General features: G+C 38.5%; 1 protein-coding gene across 6 annotated transcripts in view; it reads right to left on the reverse strand.

Annotated features, from left to right (window-relative positions):
* The window catches only part of KYNU (kynureninase), a 145,002-nt gene that overhangs the window by 64,619 nt on the left and 59,184 nt on the right, over nucleotides 1-21,199 (reverse strand). For all 6 annotated transcript variants that reach the window (XR_006102404.1, XM_042454120.1, XM_042454141.1 and 3 more), the window contains 2 exons: nucleotides 19,943-20,017; nucleotides 16,153-16,299 (listed from right to left, as the gene is read on the reverse strand). Coding sequence is in view for 5 of the 6 variants with exons in the window: in XM_042454120.1 (XP_042310054.1) it covers nucleotides 16,153-16,299; nucleotides 19,943-20,017 (222 nt within the window). In the remaining variant the exon portion in view is untranslated. The remainder of the gene's footprint in view (nucleotides 1-16,152; nucleotides 16,300-19,942; nucleotides 20,018-21,199) is intronic.

Raw genomic sequence — 21,199 nt, forward strand, 5'->3', positions numbered from 1 at the left:
TAACTATTAACACACACCCTCGAAGAGTGGTGAAGTCTTCTTTGGAGGTTTTAAACAGTGGATGGCCATCTGGCGGGTGCTTTGGTTGTGCATTTCTGCATGACAGAGGGTTGGATTGGATAGCCCTTGTGGTCTCCTCTGATTCTCTTCCGATTCTGTGATTCTACACAATGTCAAACCTATCAAGCAAAGCTCATCAAGGATTTTCTTTTAATGATTAACCAAAACTGCCCCAATTTTGTTGTTGCTCACTTTTGTGCAAGTCTGGGAGAAATTACTTTGTTTTACTGCAGCTTCCAGAACCCCCAGCAGCATGGCTCACCATTCTCATCCTGTCTGTGGTTTACCGGGGTGTAAGAACCCTTCAATTTTTGTTCCTTGGCTGGTTTTTTTAAAAAGACTTAGAAAACTGGCAGATTGTGTTCGGACCCATTAATTATGCTCTTTATTTGTATGTTATATTTAAATATATCAAAAATCTAGGCCACTAGTGAATGTTTGCCTTGCGGATGAAATCTGACCACAATGTGAAAAAAATCTGAGTTATACAATGAAGATGGAAGAATAGCTTAAGGTGATTTTTCAAGCTTAATTTAGTTCATTTAATATTTAATAGTGAAGCTGTCTATGTGCAAAGCTGTTCCCTGTGACAGTAATTGCAGCATAGGAAGGGAACTCAAGAAAGTGACATCAGACAAGAAATGAAAACAATTAGCTACATTAGTAAATACTAGCCACTGGGTTTCTTTAATGGCTCGCCAGTTGGCTATAAATATAGGTGATGATAAAAGTGAGAGAGCCAGCATGGTGTAATGGTTCATAATGGACCAGGACACTGAGAGATCAGGGTTTGAATCTCCATTCAGCCATGGAAACCCTTGGGAAAATTACACTCTCTCTGCCTCAGAGGAAGGCAAAGGCATACCTCTTCTGAATAAATTCTGCCCAGAAAACCCTGTGACATTTTCACCTTAGTGTCCCCAGAAACGAGAAATGACTTGAACACACATAACAACAAATACTAAAGTGAGCTGTCGGAACCTGTCTTAAGTTTTTGTGTCCAATATCCATCAATCAGAATAACAGATACAAACTAGTTAATCAGTGGTTTCTTATGGACTGAGTGGAAGAGAGGTGTGCCTCCCCTTGCTCAGCCCCATGGACAATTTATGTAGAAATATACTTACATGTAGGGCAGTGTATATGATCAAGGTTTCATTTATAAAACCATATGCCTATAAGAATGTATAATTTATTCAGAAAGATGTAGGCAGCAAGTTTGAGAAGTCTATAAGAAATTGTGTAAGGACATGTATTTCTGCCATATAATTTGTCACCTTCAATATATTCTGAATAGGAGTGTTTAAACCACTTTAATCCATCTCACACCTGTCTTGGCGAGATGCCAAGATGATTAAAATGAGGCTGTTGTATTTTGAACATAACATGAGAAGACACGACTCACTAGAAAAGACAATAATGTTTAGTAAGGTAGAAGGCAGTAGGAAGAGAGGAAGACTGTATACCAGATGCCTAGATCAAGGAAGACACAGCACTAAGTGGTTGATGATAGGATGATTTGGAGGTCTCACATTCTAAGGTCACCATAAATTGAAATATATTTGATAGCAGTTAAAAACAACAATTTAACACACAAATATTCCAGCTTTAGGGACTTAAATTTGACAAACGTAACACCTTAAAACAGCACTGCCTGTAACAACACAAATGCAGGCCTATTCACACAGACAGACCCAGATCCACCTTCTTCTTGAGTGTGAACACAATTCATATTAATCTCAGGTTTAATAATCCAGGAACTCAGAATAGATTATAAATTGTTGTTACATGTACACTATTTGTTAAAGCCCATGTTTCAACCAGGGTCACCCTGAGACACTCCCTTTCAGTTGAGAAAAAAATAAACCATAATAGATGCAGCTGAATCCTGTTTGAACACTGTCTGGGTCTTCCACTGCAAATGAGGTCAGGAACATATTGGGATGCACAGGGTGAGCCACATGGTGCTGAGCTGTACTCTAGTACTTTGACATTGCCTGCCCCACAACATCTATAGCCTCAGACAGCTGCCTCCTTTGTCTAATAGTAGGGTCAGTAATAGTGTCTATGCTTTCATTTGTGCACCTTTTCTGGCTATCATTTTCTTTACACTGGCATAGGATCTATGTCTTTCATTATCCCAAAACTAGACAACACATATATATGTGCTGAAGTTATTAAGAATACCCGAGAAAATACAGTGGATCCTTGTTATACACTGAGGTTTGGTTCCAGGATCCCCTGTGGATAACACAATCCGTGGATGCTCAAGTCCCATTAAATATAATGACATAGCAAAATGGTGTCCTTTATAAAAAATTGAAAATCAAGGTTTGATATTTGAAATTTATACTTTTTTTGAACATTTTCAAACCACAGATGCTTGAATCCGTGTATAAAAAATTCATGTCTAAGAAGGGGCGATTGTACCATGAAGAGGATATCTCAATAATGAAAACTTGTAAGAGCTCTGTGCTCAGCTCCTAAAATAAGAAACGATGGCGCATTACAGACCACCCCTTTGGGGCGGCCTGTAGGTGCGCCTTTCCCTGGTGTATCGGGGCCTCAGCTGCCAGACCGGCAGCCTCCGAGGCCCCGATCCGCCGCTTTCCGGGCTGCGGGGAAGCAGCAAAAGGCCGCTTCCCCGCAGCCTGGAAAGGGGTGTCCTTGGGGCTTTAAGCGGCGGCGGGGGGGAGGAGAAGAAAGAGGGCCCCTTTCTCCCTTGCGTTGCTGGGCGCAGCCGTCTGAAGGCTGCGCCCAATGATGCAAACCAGCGATGCAAACCAGGAAGGAGCTCCGAAACGGAGCTCCTTCCTGCTCTGCGCAAAGGGCGCATTAAGCGCCCTCACGCAGAGCGACGACATCACGTCCGCACCACCCCGTATAGAGCCGGCGCGGTCGTGACGTCGTCATGGCGGCCCCCATGTGGAAGGGGCACCGCCATTTTGTACGGACTCAGTCTGTACTAGGGTTAGGGGGGTGCAGAAGCACCGCCCCTTCCTAACTCTAGTACGGACTGAGTCCGTACTTAAAGGCCCATTTGTAACGGGCCTCTGTTGCATAAAACAAATACACAGAGGAACTTTTCCTAGGACTGCCTTTGGAAAATGTTTAGAAACTTCAGCAGCCAGGATGCTGACCAGGACGAGTTATAGGAAACATATAACTCCCTTGTTAAATGAGCTCCACTGGCTATCAGTTTGTTTGCAGGCACAATTCAAAGTGCTGTTCATTACCTATGAAGCTCTATACAGCTTAGGTCCAGACTATTTGAAAAGCTTTATCTTCCCATATGAACCTGCCAGAACTCTAATATCTTCATGGGAACGCTTTCTCTTGGTCCCACCACCATCCCAGGCTCACTGGTGAGTACATGAGAGAGAGCCTTCTCAGTGGCTACTCCCACTCTCTGGAACTCCCTTCTGCAGGAAGCCAGGCTTCCCTCCCTCTCTGCTTTTCTTATACCAGTGGGCAAAAACCTTTTTTGTTTAAGCAGGTGTTTAATATGTAACTAGGGATGATTATTTTTTTAAAAAATTGGGAGTGTGTTTCTTTTTTTTTAAAAAAACTTTGTATGTTTTAAAATAGTTTTCTATTGTTTTAATTGTGATTATTTGAATTGTTTTTTTAAACTGTACTGGTAGATTTTAACTGATTTCCTCCTGTGAGCCACCTTGGGTCCACTCCAGGGGAAAGGCAGCATATCAATAAAACAAATAAACAAAAATAAAATAAAAACAAAGTTGATTTGGACCAGGTTATAAAAGGTGTTATGGGTTAGTAAAAGAAAAACTCATATGCATCATGCTGAGGTTGCATAGGTATATTCAACTTACACATGCCTTTTGTAGCATGTTGGGAATGTCTCTCTGCATTCTCTATCAATAGATCCATCCATGTCAACTAAAAACCTGCCCCAGAGGGTTTTGAAGGTTGTGAGGGTACATGGGAGAGGCTGCTAAGTTCTATCAGAACAACAACTCTATTGAGATCTGCCAATAAATATACTAATACATATTTACATATACCTGGGACTCACAAAAAACCCATGCCACATAATATGCATGTGTTTGATTCTCCATAACAGTTAGATGCCTCAAATGACAATCCTCGATGCATTTATTTGCCCCATTTAATATGTAAAACTTGCCTCCAAGTAAATAGGCATCAGAGCAGAGTAGAATTCCATTAAGAACTCATAAAAACTCTGCTGAAGAAATTTTATGTATTATAAAACTATTACCTCACTTCTGTTCATGAATACCGATAAAGCTGCAGCAAAAATAACCCCTCACTGTCCTTTTCAGTATTTCTCTCATGCACCAATGATAAAAGTGTGATTTAGATATCTGGGCACAAATCACCTGATAAGCGCTAATGGAAACACTGTGGTCTACTCTTTTTTCCAACTGTAGCTTTGCATTCCAAATACTGTATATATAAAACATGTATATAGAATGAGATATGCCCATATACTTTTTTATGATATTCAAAGTGTTTTAAACACTAATGATATAATGACACATCCTGAACATAGGCACTGGCATGAATGAGTGTCTTGCCTAAAATCCTAAGCCATTGACCCTGATGTTGTTCTATGCCTTCAAGTCATTTTTGACTTATGGTGACCCAAAGATGAACCTGTTATGGAGTTTTCTAGGGCTGAGAGTAGGACTTGCTCAAGATCACTCATTAGGTTTCCATGGCCAAGTGGGGAATCGAACCTTGCTCTCCCAAGTCATAGTCCAATGCTCAAACCTCTGCACTATGCTAGCTCTTGTGCTTTTGCAGTCACTGCTTTAAGCAAATTAAATAAACAGAACTTGCAGCTCTATGAACAGTGAATTCATAGTGAAATTATTCACTAGTGAATAATTTCTGCAGTGAAATTATAGGACAGGGACATATTTGAGTACAAAATTATGAAATTGTTAGTGGTTTCTAAATTGCTTCTCAATCTTGTTTTGATTAAGGGATTTCTAAACACTCCAGGACAACCATTTGTGAAATATTTTCAGAAAACACATTCTTTTCTAGTTTATTTGTGAGTCTCTTATTTTAGAGCACATAAATGACTCACATTTCCCCACAATTGCTGCAGATTTTCAAAAGAAAAAAAAGTATTTTGATTACTAACAGCTGTAAAACTTTATCTAGAGAATCATGTTATTTCATTCAAACCAGTCCATCAAAAATGTCACCCTGCTTCTTTCGTTCTAATATGAACATTAACCATCTGTTTCATTTCTTATATGCTGTGAATTTATCAATATGATAACGTTCCCTGTTTCTACTGCCTTCCACTAGCAGCTAATGATAGAGACCAGACACAGAACAACAGAACATTTGATGACTTTGTTGTTGTTGTGTGATTTCAAGTCTTTTCTGACTTTTGGTGACCCTAAGGCAAACTTATCATGGGGCTTAGACTGTAGGATCCAAATAATGTATTGTTCTGTTAGATAGTACAGAAAATGTCCCAGTGATTTCAATTCCCACAGAGTTATTTCTCAAGGGTATTTTATGAAACACAAAAGAATCCAAATCATACACAGTAATTCCATTGGGGAATGACAAATATTACTCTACTGTTGTAATAGATCAATTACCTCACAAATGACAGTCATTTTTGCTTAGTGTGTACTGAGCAAATAAAATGCATGACTAAATGACTATAAACCAGACTTTACATAAATTAACCCAAAGAACACACTTGCCTCAAGAACAGAGGCTGTTGGGTTTCTAAGAACATGGCCATGAAATGCTCTCAATCAAAACTGGGACTTGTGTGGCTGAGTAACAACACAGTGTGCTCAGGAAGACCAATAGGAAGAACATACAAGTTAGGAGAGGTTGCAGCAATTTGCTTTCTCCTGTCTACAGGGAAAGGCAAGATTTGTTCCCTCTTGTCTTCTCCCTCCTACTGAGTTAATTAAGTGCAAACTACTTTTGCACTTTTAACTCAGACCAACTGAAATAAGACCAGGTCAAAGGGGGAAAGTAGAAGGAGGAGAGTGAAATCAGGACAGCTGGTAAAGTGGAATGGCAGGGGATTAAGCAGAACTATTCCTGCCAAATCAGGACACTTGTAGGATATTCTATGATTTTAAGGCCTGGATTTTAGTACAGGCTATAGGGGGCTAGATTTTGGATGCAAGCTATAGTGGGCTAGATTTTGCTCATATGAAGTTATATCAGTTGGGGATAGGCAAATATAGGGTCCTAAGTCTTCTGGGAGGGAGGAAGAAAAGTCTGGATAAAGGATTCAAAGCCTGGAGAGGAGAAAAATTATTTCAAGCAGTTTTTTTAAAAAGAAAAAAAAAAGAAAAAGAAAAAGAAGGTACGAGAATGGTGTGTGGCCACTTGGAAAACTGACTGTAATAGAATGGGACCTTGTTATCTGCTTGGGTTTAGTTCTAGGACCCCCCGTGGATAACAAAATCTGTGGATACTCAAGTCCCAATCAATCAAATGGCATAACAAAATTGTGTCCCTTATATAAAATGGAAAATCAAAATTTGCTATTTTGAATTTATGCTTTTTCTGTATATTTTCAAGCCATAGATACTTCAGTCTGTGGATAAAAAATCTGTGGATAAGGAAGGCCAACTGTACACACTTATTCATGGTCAGACACTTCTTGCATTTTGCCCATACTTCTTCCGCCTTTTCTGCCAGAAAGAATTTCCCTCTGGTTTTCATCAACCTTATCTTGCCAAATAAGCAGCACAGGAATGAGAAGAAAATGCACCATGGCTTTGTCACCCCATGAGACAGCAAACTAAGGACTTTCCAAGTGCGTTGAGAAATTTCTTCTCCAGCACTGAGGTTTCCACAATTTGTGGAATTACATTTTTCAAAATATTACCTTGCACAAAACTCATGCCTCTATGTAAAATTCTTATATTTTCCTAACACATCAAGTGCTCTACATTTCTTTCTCCTCACCTTCCCACCAGGGCCCTCCGTTCTGGTAGTCAAGGTCTACTGTCTCAGCCCAGGATTTCCTCTGCCCCATCCCGGATTCGCCCCTTTTCACTTGCTGCCCCTCACTCCTGGAATCTTCTTCCCCCAGAAGCAAGAGCCATCACTTCTATAACCAGCTTCAAAACGGACTTGAAAACCATCCTGTTCAGAGAAACCTTCCCAGGCATTGCATAATTGTCACTTACTACTTGATGTTCTTTTGGTGCCTGTTTATCAAACCATTTCCTGTATTGCTATGTACTGTATATGCATTATCCTACTTGAGAGTATGTATTTTCCCTGGAAAATGATTAACGATCCATTATGAAGCCAAGCCCTCCCTCCAGTCCATCTGCCTTGGTCCAGGCCTTGGAGGTAGAGAGGAAGTGCTGGACCTCTTACCCTTTCCCTCCACCACTCCCTTCTCCTTCTGTGTCATGTCTTTTTAGATTGTAAGCCTGAGGGCAGGGAACCGTCTAACCAAAAAGATTGCATGTACAGCGCTGTGTAAATTTACAGTGCTTCATAAATAAAGGTTAATAATAATAATAATAATAATAATAATAATAATAATAATAATAATACATTTACTAATCAGCAGAACAAAGTAACAATGATCACATGGTTCCCCCCCAATTAAGCTCATAAAGCCTCTGAAATTGTCAAAGTTCTTTTGGCAGACTGTGACAAGGAGACTGGTTGGCTGGTTTGCATTTTGTCATTTAGCAAGTGAGGATGAACCACATCATGATGTGCATCTCTAGCTCCTTAGGAACCCTGAGAAGGTGAACAAAGGATGCTCAGGAGAAGCCTGGGTTCTTTACTTCTGACTGGACTGCCATGGAAAAATGTCTGGGCTTCTGACCATACATTGGTTTTAACATAGGAATGGACCCCAAAATAGGGAGACTCAACCGCTCCCCCATCACTAGCCCAAAATTATTTGGTAAGATTGGACTACCTAGGCTACTACATAGTTGAGCCTCCTCAGGAGTTATCAATCAGAAGTATATTAGATGATTAAGCACTAAAAGCTATTAAATCAGCAATTGTCATTGATCCTTCAAAGACATAATAAAGGCTGCCTGCAATATATCCTGTGCACACCTATGGAGGAGTAAGCTATATTGAACCCATGGAGGCCACTTTTGTGCACATATTGTGCTTGTAACGTGTCTTCATACTTAAGGGTGTTTTAATGATAATGGATAGAAAATGTAATTTGCCTTCCCAATGCAAGTACCTGCAATTAGGCAAAATTAAAAATGTCTTATTAGTCAATGTTGATTCCTTCCTGCCTTAAAAAGAGTTAAGTGGTGACCAAATATAGAGCTATTTCTTCTTACATATGCACACATACACAGAGAGCGAGAGAAAAAGAGAAAATCAGAAAACTACAATTAGCAGTGAAATGTTCTCAAGAAAACAGATTAAGGCTTCCTTGGACCTCATTAGATATCTTCTTAAAAGAAGCTAGAGACCACAGAAACTCTGGTTATTGATACAAGAAGGTAGTCTTAGCAAAGATTTCTGGCTAGGTAGATTCCTATGTGCCAGAAACAGGAGTGAATAATGAGGACTTCTGGGAAAAACCTAATCAATTTAATGATAATCTTTCTGTGGTTCACAAGTGATTTTCAGCCCAGGATTTGGCTAAGGATGTGCACTAGCTGAGCAAATATTTACTTCAGCCCAGAAGTCATCAGTAGTCATGAAGATACTGAGGTTTCAAGAATTGCAGAAGAGGCAGGACCAGCAAGAACCAATGTACAAAAAACACAGCACATGAAAGGAAAACAGACAATGAAGTTCAGGGATTTTTACTGGGTTTCTCAAAAAGGAGAGCTATTCTGGGTGCAGACTCATCTTCCTTAGCAGGAAAGCAGTGAGCACAGGAAATAACGGAGATAAGAAAAGATGGTTGATCATGACTAGACCTGGCAGGGAAGATTCTTCCCTGGAAAATCAACATTGTGCCCTAGAAAAATGAATTGCATTTCGCAGCTGCAGGAGATCCTGGGGGTGTACGCTTCTTTGGCTGGGTGTATCCACACCTTAGGCTGATCAGTGGCTTTCCAGACCCACAGGAGGTACTCATAGTTTAAAGTTATATTTACTAATTGTGAATGCATGATCAGCGATGAGTACATACTTCCCCACAAGAGGCTGGAATAAATTCTAACTCTATTTCCCATGGAACGTAGGCTGCATCTGCACTGCAGAAATAATCCAGTTTGACACCAATTTAATTGCCATGGCTCAGTCCTATGGAATTCTAGGATGAAACATGAAACACATTCCAGTTTTAGGGAACAGATTCAAAGTCACATCTCTCTGCAAATCCAAACCCATTCACACATGTAAGACCAAAATAGAATACATGGACCATTACAGGCCTCACACCTACCAACATACTAACCTATAGTTTGTATCTCATTAAAAAAAAGATTAACACCTGGCATTAATATTTGTTTAATCAATAACTTTCTCATCACCCTTTCAAGCTGTGGAACTGCATAACTAAGGAAGTTCGGCTGGACCTTGTATTCAAGCAGACCTTTGATAGTTAAGATGGAACACTTTGAAAGGGGCTTTTAAACTGAAGAGGTGCTACTTATATTTGATTTCTATGCATTTAATTGTTTTCATTGTTGCTTGTTTTAATGAACTTGTTTTAAATGTTTTTAAATTGTACTTGTATTGTGGGGAGACTAAGTACAAATTTAATAGATAAATTGTTACACCTCCTGCCCTGTCATGGCCACAAGGCTTCCCTACTTTTTTTTAATGATAATGGAAGTATTGAATGATGAGATAAGAAATGATGATAAAATTCAAGGTCTAGAAATTCTTAAATATAAGTACAAAATTTGAGTCTTTGCAGACGACCTTGTAATCATCTTGGAAAACCCAAAGAAAACTATCAAAATATTAGAGGAGGTTTTAGGTAATTTTGGTAACCTAGCAGAATTTAGAGTAAATAAGAAAAAAAGGGGTCTATTAATTAAAGTTGACAAAAGAAGAGGAATAAATGAAATTCATCACAGAATTTCAATTGATAACTAAAACTAAATATAAAGTCGAGGGGTTTCATGGCCAGCATCCATAGTTTTTTTGTGTTTTTTTCAGGCTATGTGGCCATGTTCTAGCAGAGTTTCTTTCTGACGTTTCGCCAAATTGGGTGTAAATATATACTGTCTGAGCCTGGGAAGGCAGGAGTGATTTGCATGTGTATTGTTCTGTGTTGATGGCTGGCCTCAATTTTTCCAGGCAAAGCATTCTCTGAAGATGCCAGCCACAGATGCTGGCGAAACGTCAGAAAGAAACTCTGCTAGAACATGGCCACATAGCCCAAAAAAACCACAAAAAAACTATAAAACTAAATACTTAGGCATAAATCTGACAAAAGATAATTTAGACCTCAATATACTAGTATGGGAAACAATCAAATCTGATTGAAAAAGTTGGGGCAAACCACATACATCATTATTAGGGAAAATTGTGACGATTCAGGTGAATGTCTTGCCGAGAATGTTGTTTTTGTTTCAAACTTTGCCAATTATAACAAATATGAGTATTTTCAAAATATGGGAAAGAGGCATTTCCAAGTTTTTGTGGCAAAGAAGGAGACCTAGAATAAAACTTAAGGTGATGCAGGATAGTAGAGGCGGACTAGGATTACCTAACGTAGAGTTGTACCATAATGCATGTGCCTTAACTTGGATCAAAGATTGGATTTCATTAAAGGACGATAATACATTGTATTTAGAAACTTATGGCTTAGATAGGACATTTATATTTGTTACGGGAGACGGGACTCAGCAAAGAATTAAAGAGTTTAAACAACATTCTATCAGAAATGCCCTATTAACTATTTGGAATACATGTAAGAAACAATTGTACAGGCATCTACCTAGATGGACATTCTCGCAGGAGGCATTCTATAAGTAAGAGAAAAATCCAACTAATAAATGGATGATATCTTTAAAAACATGGGAGAAAAGGAGGAATTAAAGATGAGAGAAGAATTAATCAAGATGAATCACCAGGTAAATTGGTTTAAATACTGGCAAATCAGAGAAGATTGGAAAAGGGATATACTTAGAGAGGGTATAGAAAGTAAAGAGACAGAATTCAATAAAATCATCAAAGGAACTAGGACAAAATTAATTTTAAAAATCTATAAATTTTTGTTGAGTATGGAAATGATAGAAGAAACAGTTAAAACAAATATAATAAGATGGTCCCAGAATATTGGTAGAGTAATCCCTATGATTAGCTGGGAGAATGTATGAAAAAGAAATATTCGCTTCACCAAATGTGAGAATTTAAAAGAGAACTATTATAAATTGTTCTTTCAGTGGTATATGTCCCCAACAAAGATTGCTAAAATCACTAAACATGGCATTTCAATTTGCTGTAAGTGTAACCAGAAAGGAGGCTCTTTATACCATCTTTGGTGGCAATGTAGCAAAGTTAAAAAAAAATTGGAAACTGATACACAGAAATATAACAATTACAATGGGGAAAATATTCCTTTGATTTCTGAACTATTTTTGTTAAACATTACAGGTGCAATACCTGATAATATGGTCCAAGACGAACTTAGTGTTTTTTTATATATGATTACTGCCACCCGACTGACATTTGCTAAGTATTGGAAATCTAGTACTGTTCCAACAATAGATGAATGGAGTTTGAAATTGAATGGACTAGCCACTTTTGATATGATTTCAATGTCCAAAAACGATAGAACAATACAACAATATGCTGAAAAATGGAAAGGGGTATTAAAACTATGCGAAGATAAGAGTATTGAATAACACTATGAAGGAGTTAAGGTTTTGTTTGTTATGTATGTAATTACGTGGATATTTCAATAAAGGAAAAAACAAAACAAAAATGGTCTTTCCCACAATGCAAAAACCACAATTGATATCAGGATGGGTTTTGTTTTGTGTTTAAACCCTGATTGCACTTGACAGGAGGCTTGGGTGTATGAGAGAGTGTGTGAGTCTGCAATAAGTATCAGGGTATATAAGTGTGTGAGATTGTGAGTGTCTGGAGAATCATCTTGGGAATCACATGCTAGCAGCTGGGTGGCCCTAGTCTGGAAAATGGCCTCCTTGCCTGGAACCAGTTTGGCCCTCAGGCTGAAAAAGTTCCCTATCTTTGCTCTAGAACTTTTTTTGATTAAGTGGGGTTTGAATTTTAGAGACAAAAACAAATACACTATTTTAAAAGTAAAATTAATAGTTTAAGTGGAAACCTCCTTAATCAGTAGAATGATATTTACGGGCAAGGTGACTTACTGTTTAGTATTGCCAGCATGTCTTGGGTGAACTTTTCCCTTCTTCCACATTTTTTTTAAAAAGCATTTCTATCTAGATAAGGGATATCTAGTAAAACACATATCTTCTGAAATTCTGTTGACCTCTTGATAAGAAACTTAATTGACAATTGTCTTTTTTGATTCCTGAGGTTAAAAAGAATCCCCAAGATATGTCTATGGAGCCTGTCTTTTTAGTACATTCCCCAAGGCTGAGTCACTGAAAATGAGTTACCTCATGAAGGTGATACACTCAGTAATCTGCCTGACTCCTGTTAAAATGCTGAACTGAATGAAAATAGTGTCAGCAGCATGACCAGGAGCTCCCCTGTTGTCCTGACAAAAAGCAAAATATGGCAATAGCAGATGGCATAAAAAAAAGGGGGGGGGAGTAGCCACTGCAACAGTTACTGATGAAATGCACAAATCTCTCTTCCCTTGATGTAAATTAAACACCAGGTTGCTTAACAGTGTATAATGTGCTGAAGTTTTAAAAATTGCAAAATTTCAGCTATGCCACACTGGTTTGCAGTTGCTCCCATACTTGGAGAGATCTTTGCTTGCTAAAAATAAATAAGATCATTCAGAGGAACAGGACAGTCTGCATATACCTGTAGAGTCACAAGGTCACTTAGCACGACAATGTTTATTGAAAATGACAACTTGCCAGATACACAGAGTATAACTGTATTTCTTTATAAGATTAATGTAGGATACAGGATTTAATTAGCAGCAGGCTCAGGTCACAGAAAATAGCAATGGTAAAAATGGTACCTTTTTACCGGCCTAAGAAGCATCAACTGAAGTCTGAGAGTGGATGTTTTCCTACTCTCTGCCCTGCCAGAACATTCAGAAAGATTCCTACCCAAGTAATAGCAGCCAAGAGACACAAGGGAGCCACTACCCAGGGAAAAAGATATTTCATCACCCAAACATCACAAACTAATATGATCCCATATTTCCTAGCAGCATAATTGAGTGGGACAGCATTCTCCTTGCAGTCTGTCACTGCAGGACCTTCAAAGCCACTAGCTGAAACAGCTTCAACATATCTAAAAGCCTCAGAATGGATATTTTCCCTCCCTCATAAGTCACCACAGCCCTTTGAAAGCATCTTAAGATGTGTTTTTACATGCTTGTTTTCTTACTTATGATCAGTGACCTCTGGCACCTACTGTCAGGCAGAAAGAGGATATAGACATATTTTCAATTAATAAAATAATAAGCAATCACCTATTTTCCAAGCATTTCATGAAAGGAAGATAGAATACCAGATAGCTCAGTGTTAGACTGTTGACAGAAAAGAAGCATCAATGCTTGTAAAATGATTAGTGACAAAGGAGAACCTAGATAATGCCCTCCCCTTGCTTTTACATCTCTGTATCTTTCCTTGGTCTTTATGCTCAAGTCTCTTTGACTTCTTGCCTGTAAAGACATCACATCTCTCTTTGATCAAGAGGTTAGTGAGTCTCTTTGTTTTCCTTTGGTCTGGAAGGAGCATACATGAGGCTCCAACACCTAAAAAAACAGATGCTAGCTTATACCCACACATGACAGACATCTTATAAGAGCTCTTGTAACCAAGTTTAGGTTACCTTCTTTTGTTTATCAATTTTCCTATCCTAAGATGAGTTTCCTGAAAAAATAAATGTAGGTTTCCTTTTTCCTTTTCTCTTTCCATTTTTACCTTACAAGAACATCAGGTGTAACTTCCTCTGTTTCTACCTCAAGCTTATATTGCACTAGCCCTGTCAGAAAGCCCTGCTGTACTCTGCTTAATACAGCTACCTACTGTACATAGTCAACTATAAGTCGAGAATTTTTTGCCCCCAAATGGCCTTAAAAATCCTAGGTAGACTTATCACGGGGAATACAATACTTCGACCAAGCTTTTCCCCAATTGGGGAAATGCTGGGAAGGGTGACCAATCGCCCCACAGTTTCACCCCAGCCAGGCTGCCTCCACTGGGGAAAGCCCAGCTGGGGACAGGCTGAGAAGGGGGATGGATCACCCTGCAGCCTCTCCCCAGCTGAGCACTGTCCACAGAGGCACGCCCTGTTGGGGACAGGCTGAAAAGGGGATGGATTGCCCTGCACCCTCTCCTTTGCTGAGCTGTCTTCGCAGGGGGAAAGCCCAGCTGTGGAGAGCCTGGGAAGAGTGAATGATCACACTGCAGCCTCTCCTCAACCAGACTGCTTCTGCAGGGGGCAGCCCAGCTGCGGAGAGCCTGGGAAGGGCGAGCAATCGCTGCAGCCTCTCCCCATTTGGGGTGCCCCTTAAGTCTGACCCTCAACATATCCATGGATCATATAAAGATCCTCATTTTTAGCTCCAAAAGTTGACCTTGACTTATACACAGGGTCAACTTATAGTCAAGTATATACAGTAATATTCCTACATGGACAACATTGGAAAATACCCCTACTTTTGTCTGATTGTATACTATCCACAGATTTTCAAGTAGACTTCACCAGTGCAAACTATTCAAGTAACTTAAAGAATACTGACAGCATTACATGAAAGTAAGTCACATTAAACAATCCCATGCAATTTGTGTATGAGTCAGATGAGCAGACTATATGCACATCTTAATAGGTAGCAATAATTTTTTTTTATAAAGCCGAGTATAATTCAGAGAATGGCAGTGAGGATAGATGCAAAATTCTTGTCATTTTGTCCAAACCTCGTTTGTTAGTTGCATTCATAGATGAAATGCTTCTCACACCTCAGATGGGTAGCATTGAACTAACAACCATCTTCTGAAAATTAGAGGAGTGCTTTTTCACAATAGCGTGAACAGATATTTGGATTATGAAATCACTTTGATATTTCTTAAAAGGGTCATACGTCATAACAAACTACTAGTTGTGTCTGGCACAGTACATTCAAGAGCACTTAAGAAGTGTGAAGGTAGTCAGTTTTGGAGAGCATTTTGAAGAATGCTGTTGGAATTTAAGGGACAGAAAATGTTCAGATAGCACTGGAGGAGCTCACATGTCAAACGAGTGAAACATCAGGATTTCCATTGTCATCTGTGCTGAATTAAAGGTTACTGCTAAACTATAATCTCAAGCACATGATGCCTTGACTTCAATTTCATACTCTCCTCTCTTCCAGCATTCACATAAGGACTCTCAGGCTACCTAAACTGCATACTTGAAATTATATTCCTTATGTTGACAAGATGAATATTTTAGCTTACCCACAAATGAGAACATGGACTTTGTTTGTTTGTCATGTGAGATACATGAACAATCATTGTGTTAAGAGCCAGTTAAATGGAAGCACAGTTCTATCTAAAATCAAAGAAGGAGCACTCTCATTCTCACATAGATATCGGTTTGAAACAATTTCTTCAAAAATGACTCCAATTTAGTTGAGCCCTATACTGTAGTATATTTAGCACAATGGCTAATCCAGTTCAGCTGTCTAGTTTAATGGCAGACTAAGGGAAACAGTTGCCTTCAACTTCAGTTATAGCAAACATGCCATTCCCTACCTTCAGCATTATGTCCAGAAGTGGCAGATCTCAAGAGTGATATTTGAAAGTGCTTTCAAACAATATTAGTATTATTTAAAACCTAATCATTGTATGTTCCCAAGCAAGTCCATCTGCATTAACAACAAACTACATTCGATTTCTACTCGACCCATCTCTGCGACACTTCTAATTTCAATTACCACAAAAGTAACAATGCCGTTAAGAATGTGAAACTTTCTGTATAGTTACTCTTGAAAGTGATGAAGGAATGTATGATTTTTAAAAACTGATCTAAGGAATCCTGCTGTAGTTATACCTTTGCTTGGCCAGCCTTTGTTATTCTTGGGATATCAAACAGCTGTCCGGTGTAGTACTGGACACCACTGAATAGAATTACTGCAATTGAGTCCCCTTCCTTCTCAATTACAGCAAGGATATCTTCAGTTCTCAAGGTCTCCTCCCCCTGAAATAAAGTTAAGCACATATTTTATATCAGCCGTAGCAGTAACAAAACTGTCAATTCCTGTTTTATAATCTATTTTTTCTTTTTTATGATGAACTTCACTGACAGTAGAAAGTAATCAAAAGCAAATCCTTAACATGGCAATAATTTCTAGAGGAACCTTTGAATGGCTGAATAATCATTAGTAAGAGAGCTTCAAGTTAAATCCCCCCTTTTTATATAAGGATGTTCACTTTGTCTCCTTACATGCTTTGCTTGCTTGAACGTTTCAAGACTGCATTAATTGGTAGTTGTTGTTTTTTAAAAATTAAATTCCAATGCAAAGAGCATATGCAGAGGTGGACAAGCCTCAGGCTACAGTGAACTTTCCCAGAGAAATATGGCACAGCTAGTTTCTAATGATATATTAGCCACAGAAAATTCAGTCTCTTGGTTCAAAGGTACACACTTGGAATTGAGAATAGAAATTATGGTATCACTGTATGAACAAATTATGATCATCCCTATACCAAGTATGCTACATTTCTGTCTTCTGTTCTTATTCATTTATGGACTCTCATATTTTCTACCCAGACACAAGATGTGATCATGGCCATTAGCTTAGATAGTTTTAAGCATTCATGGTATGTGAAGTCGAAGGCTTTCATGGCTGGCATCCATAGTTTTTTGTGGGTTTTTCGGGCTATGTGGCCATGTTCTAGAAGATTTTCTTCCTGACGTTTCACCAGCATCTGTGGCTGGCATCTTCAGAGAATGCTTGCCTGGAAAAAAGATATACATTCATGGTATATCAATGCCTATTACTCATGATGACTATATGGAATATTTAGGCTCAGAATCAAATACACAACAGATTTGCTGGCCAAATGGCCGTAATAAAGTTATTATTATAAATACACAACAGAGCATGAAGAAAAATAATAGGAGAGCGCTTTTCAATCGTACTTGAAGCTCCACTATGGGTACTATGATTGGGTCGGCTACTGTTGGAAACAGTATACTGGGCCCAATGTTGGACAACAACTCCCAGAATCCAACAGCCAGCCCACTGAATGTGCCAAGTGGGGTGCAAAAAGTTGTACTGCAAAAAGGAACTTTTCTAAATGCTAATGCAGCAGAGTTCTTTGTATGTGAACTTGTCAACACAGCCAAAAAGCTCTTTTGTTTTAGATAATATTTTTGAAAGTACATAGCTGTAATGTAGTGGCCAACAGACTGAATCCTAGGGTAGAAAGCCCAATGTTGAAATTGCAACCTTAACTTTGGATCACCTAGCAAGTATGTCCCAGCTTTTCATAGCCAGTTTTTGATATGAGGATAGTAATGCTGCTCTGACTTATAAGGTTGCTGTTATTCATTGGAATCACATGAGAAGCACAGAAAGAGAAAACTGAAAAAGTGCTATGAAAAAACAAAGGTTTTTCAAAGCTAGAAAAATAAATTATTCACCAATGACTATTGATATCAAAATGAGAAGTCTGCAGAAAATGTAGCATTGCTGGACAATTGGAAAAACAAAATGATGTGTCACATCATTTTAACAGATAAATGGTGCTGATCGCTGTGCATTGTGTGATTACATTAAACTACAAGAACTACAGTGGCTTCCAATTTGCTTCCAAGCTCAATTCAAAGTGCTGATGTTGACCTACAGAGGCTTAAATGACTTGGGGCCAAGACATCTGAAAGACCAGCTCCTCCTATATGAACCTGCCAGACATTTGACCTCTTCAGAAGAGCCCTTTTGCATGTTCCAACCCCATGTATAATTAGGTTGGTAGGTACACCTAACATGACTTTCTCTGTAGTAGCATCTCAACTCTCTACATAAGGAAGTTAGGCTGGTCCCATTGTTTTTAAGCTTCTGGCAGGCAGCCAAAATAGTGCTATTCTGCATGCCATTTAGTGTTTGAAATTGCTGTTTGAACTGTTTCAAAACTGGATTCTAGAACTGTTTTTAGATGGCTTTTAGGACTTTCTAAAGAATATTTTAATATGTTTTAATTGTTAATTTTTTTTACAAAATAAAATCTTTCTGTTACTTTAATTGATTTTATTTGTTCACTATCACCTTAGGAGCCCTTGCATGTTAGGAGATGAGACAGAAAGACTATGGCCTGTTACAGACTGCCAAAATAAAGCTGTTTGGGTCTCTTTGGAGGTATGCCACTTAAATGATGCATGCATCCTAAGAATCCGAAGCTGCACCAAAAGCTGCATCCCTGCTAGGAATGGAGTGTGGCTTTGGCACGACCTCGGACTCTTGGACCCATGCATCATTAAAATAGCATACCTCCAAAGAGACCCAAAGCAGCTTTATTTTGGCGTCTGTAAACAGGCCAGTGAATAAATAAATAAATAGTATGAACCTTTTAGGATTAAACCCAGGCATATACAGACTAACATCAAAATGCCATAAATTAGGAATATTTTTAAATTTTGAATTTGTTGCATATATCCCCAAGACTTAAAGGTAGCCTCCCACTTTCTAGTCTATATCCCACAGAAAACTATTAAATTTGGTAGTGTGTTTGTATTTTTGAAAGAATAGGATTTATATAATCCAAAAATGTAAAAAACCTGAAGTGATTAAATATAAAGAAAATTGAAGGAGTTTTTTTCTCCTTTAATACTTCTATTTCTCCTCTTTCCTCTTAGCAAAGGATCACGTAAAACACACTATCACCAAGGGATCAATTAAGTGGTGAAAACTTGAAATAAAATTAGACATGCCACTGCAAAGACCTGGGATAAGATTTGCTGATTTGAAAGCATCTTCTATTATATTAATGATCTTTGAACATCTATCAGTGACTTGGAGTAGCTTCTCATTTCTGTGGAAAAGGGTTTTTTTTAATCAAAAGGTCATAATCAGTTCTACTGAAAAGTAACAAAAGTTCTTCAGGCCAAGGAAAGAAAGTAATGCAATCTTTTATAATGATCTAAATTGCATAGTCCTTGAAACAGAAACTCTCCTGTTGCTGTCAGAGTATTTTCTTCTTATGACTTCTTTGAGATGTTGTAATCTGTTTATACATTATGTTATTTATTTATTAATAACATTTTTTTCTGCCCTTCTGCCCAAAATGGCACTCAATGTAGCTAGAATGAAGGCCAGAATCCTGTTGCATCTTTGCAAGTGGACTTGCATCAGTGGGAATTAGAACTGTGCAGTAGTGCAATGTCCATATCCAGAAAATGGCTGCTGTTATGTTCTACATAACAGAACCAGCATAGTGCCGAATGTGATTAATATCTGGTGGGGCCGACACACAATGAGACCAATGTGCATCACTTTCCACTAGAATTCTATATGACCTTTTACATAATGATGCACATCAGTCATGATGAATATCACATCATTCCCTATATGCATCAAGCACCAATCCACATTGGGACACCCTTGATGGTCTCCTTCTATGTATCTCCACAATTCAGTAACCAGGTGTTTTAGTGCCTCTGCTACTTAGCTAGTGATCCTATGTCCCTTTTACATAATGTAATAAAGTAGTACTCTACATTTAAAAGTCAACATTTCCAGACAGATTTGGATGATAACTCAAACAATAACATAACTAAGACATCTGTGCAATTTAGATTTTTTAACGCCCCCCCCCCCTTTATTGTAATAAACTGTACAAACCTTTCGTGGTTCTATCATAAGCATACTTGTCTCCTTATCAAGCCCATGATACTGGAGTTGAGATTCAACAGCATACTGTAAAGAAAAAGAAGAAGAAGAAGAAGAAGAAGAAGAAGAAGAAGAAGAAGAAGAAGAAGAAGAAGAAGAAAGGCCAGCATTTTAAGTGAGCAGATGTGGAGAACCAATTTTTTAAAAAAAAAAATTGCACAAATCTAATATCACTAGTTGAAATGGGAAGAATATATGTGGCTAAGTTGTCTGCAAGGTTCTTCAGAACTCCTTCCTTTACCCCTCTCTTATTTTATTTTTGCACTGGTAAGATGGCTATCTCTTTGAAAATATCTGCAAAGTGGTTGCAGTTTCATTTTCTTTTCTCTGCCTCCTTACAAAGTATTACAGGGACCATGAGGTTTCACTAGGTTCACTGTCTGGCATTAAGCAAAAGGACATGGTGTTCCACTAGGTTCACTGTCTGACATTACCAGTTAAAAGGTTTATGCTGTAGATGATGCCTAAGGCTTCTTCATGAGAGGCTGGAAAGCTGCTAATAGTAGACAACACCCAGAGAGACAAAGAGTTTGCCTTTGTACAGTGTAAGCCAGGTAAGACAAAAGCTCCCACTAAGTAAAGCTCATACAGATCACGATGTCTCACCATTAAAGATTTATCTGGGGTAGTCTAGTGAGTTAATATTTATGCTATTCCTTGATACTGTTGAGAGTTTTGGTATTCTAAGTCATATCAGGGCAGAAGAGCTTCTGTCACCTTTGTGAGACCAGCTAGTTGATGTGGAACATGTAATTCAGGGATTTAGTGTTCAGATTTCAAGTCTGAAACCAGTCCTTTAGAACAGTTTCAGTAGCTTGGCACAAATTAAACAGCTGGTTTCCATGCATTAACCTGTAAATTTCCCTAAACCTTGAGCAAGCAGCTTAAAAATTCATACCTGACAACATATATTAGAATTTAACTGTATAGCAGCCATTGCAGCATAAATTTTGTACTGATAAGATAATATGGCTTGCTATGAGGAAACATTATGTCTGTGTTGGAACATGTACACAACATGGTGAAAACTATCCAGTTTCTCACTGCTGCATAGGCACTACTTAATTTATTTCATCTTTTTTCTACTTTTTAATGGACAATCATTCATTTAAAGTGTTGGGTCCATCCAAATTGGGCACATGCAGCTGGGCTAAGGAAACACCCCTATTCAGGGCAGCCACTCCAGCTTACTCCAGGAGTTAAAGGAGC

The sequence above is a fragment of the Sceloporus undulatus genome, chromosome 1, assembly GCF_019175285.1.
Source record: "Sceloporus undulatus isolate JIND9_A2432 ecotype Alabama chromosome 1, SceUnd_v1.1, whole genome shotgun sequence".
In the NCBI taxonomy this organism is placed as follows: Eukaryota; Metazoa; Chordata; class Lepidosauria; order Squamata; family Phrynosomatidae; genus Sceloporus; species Sceloporus undulatus.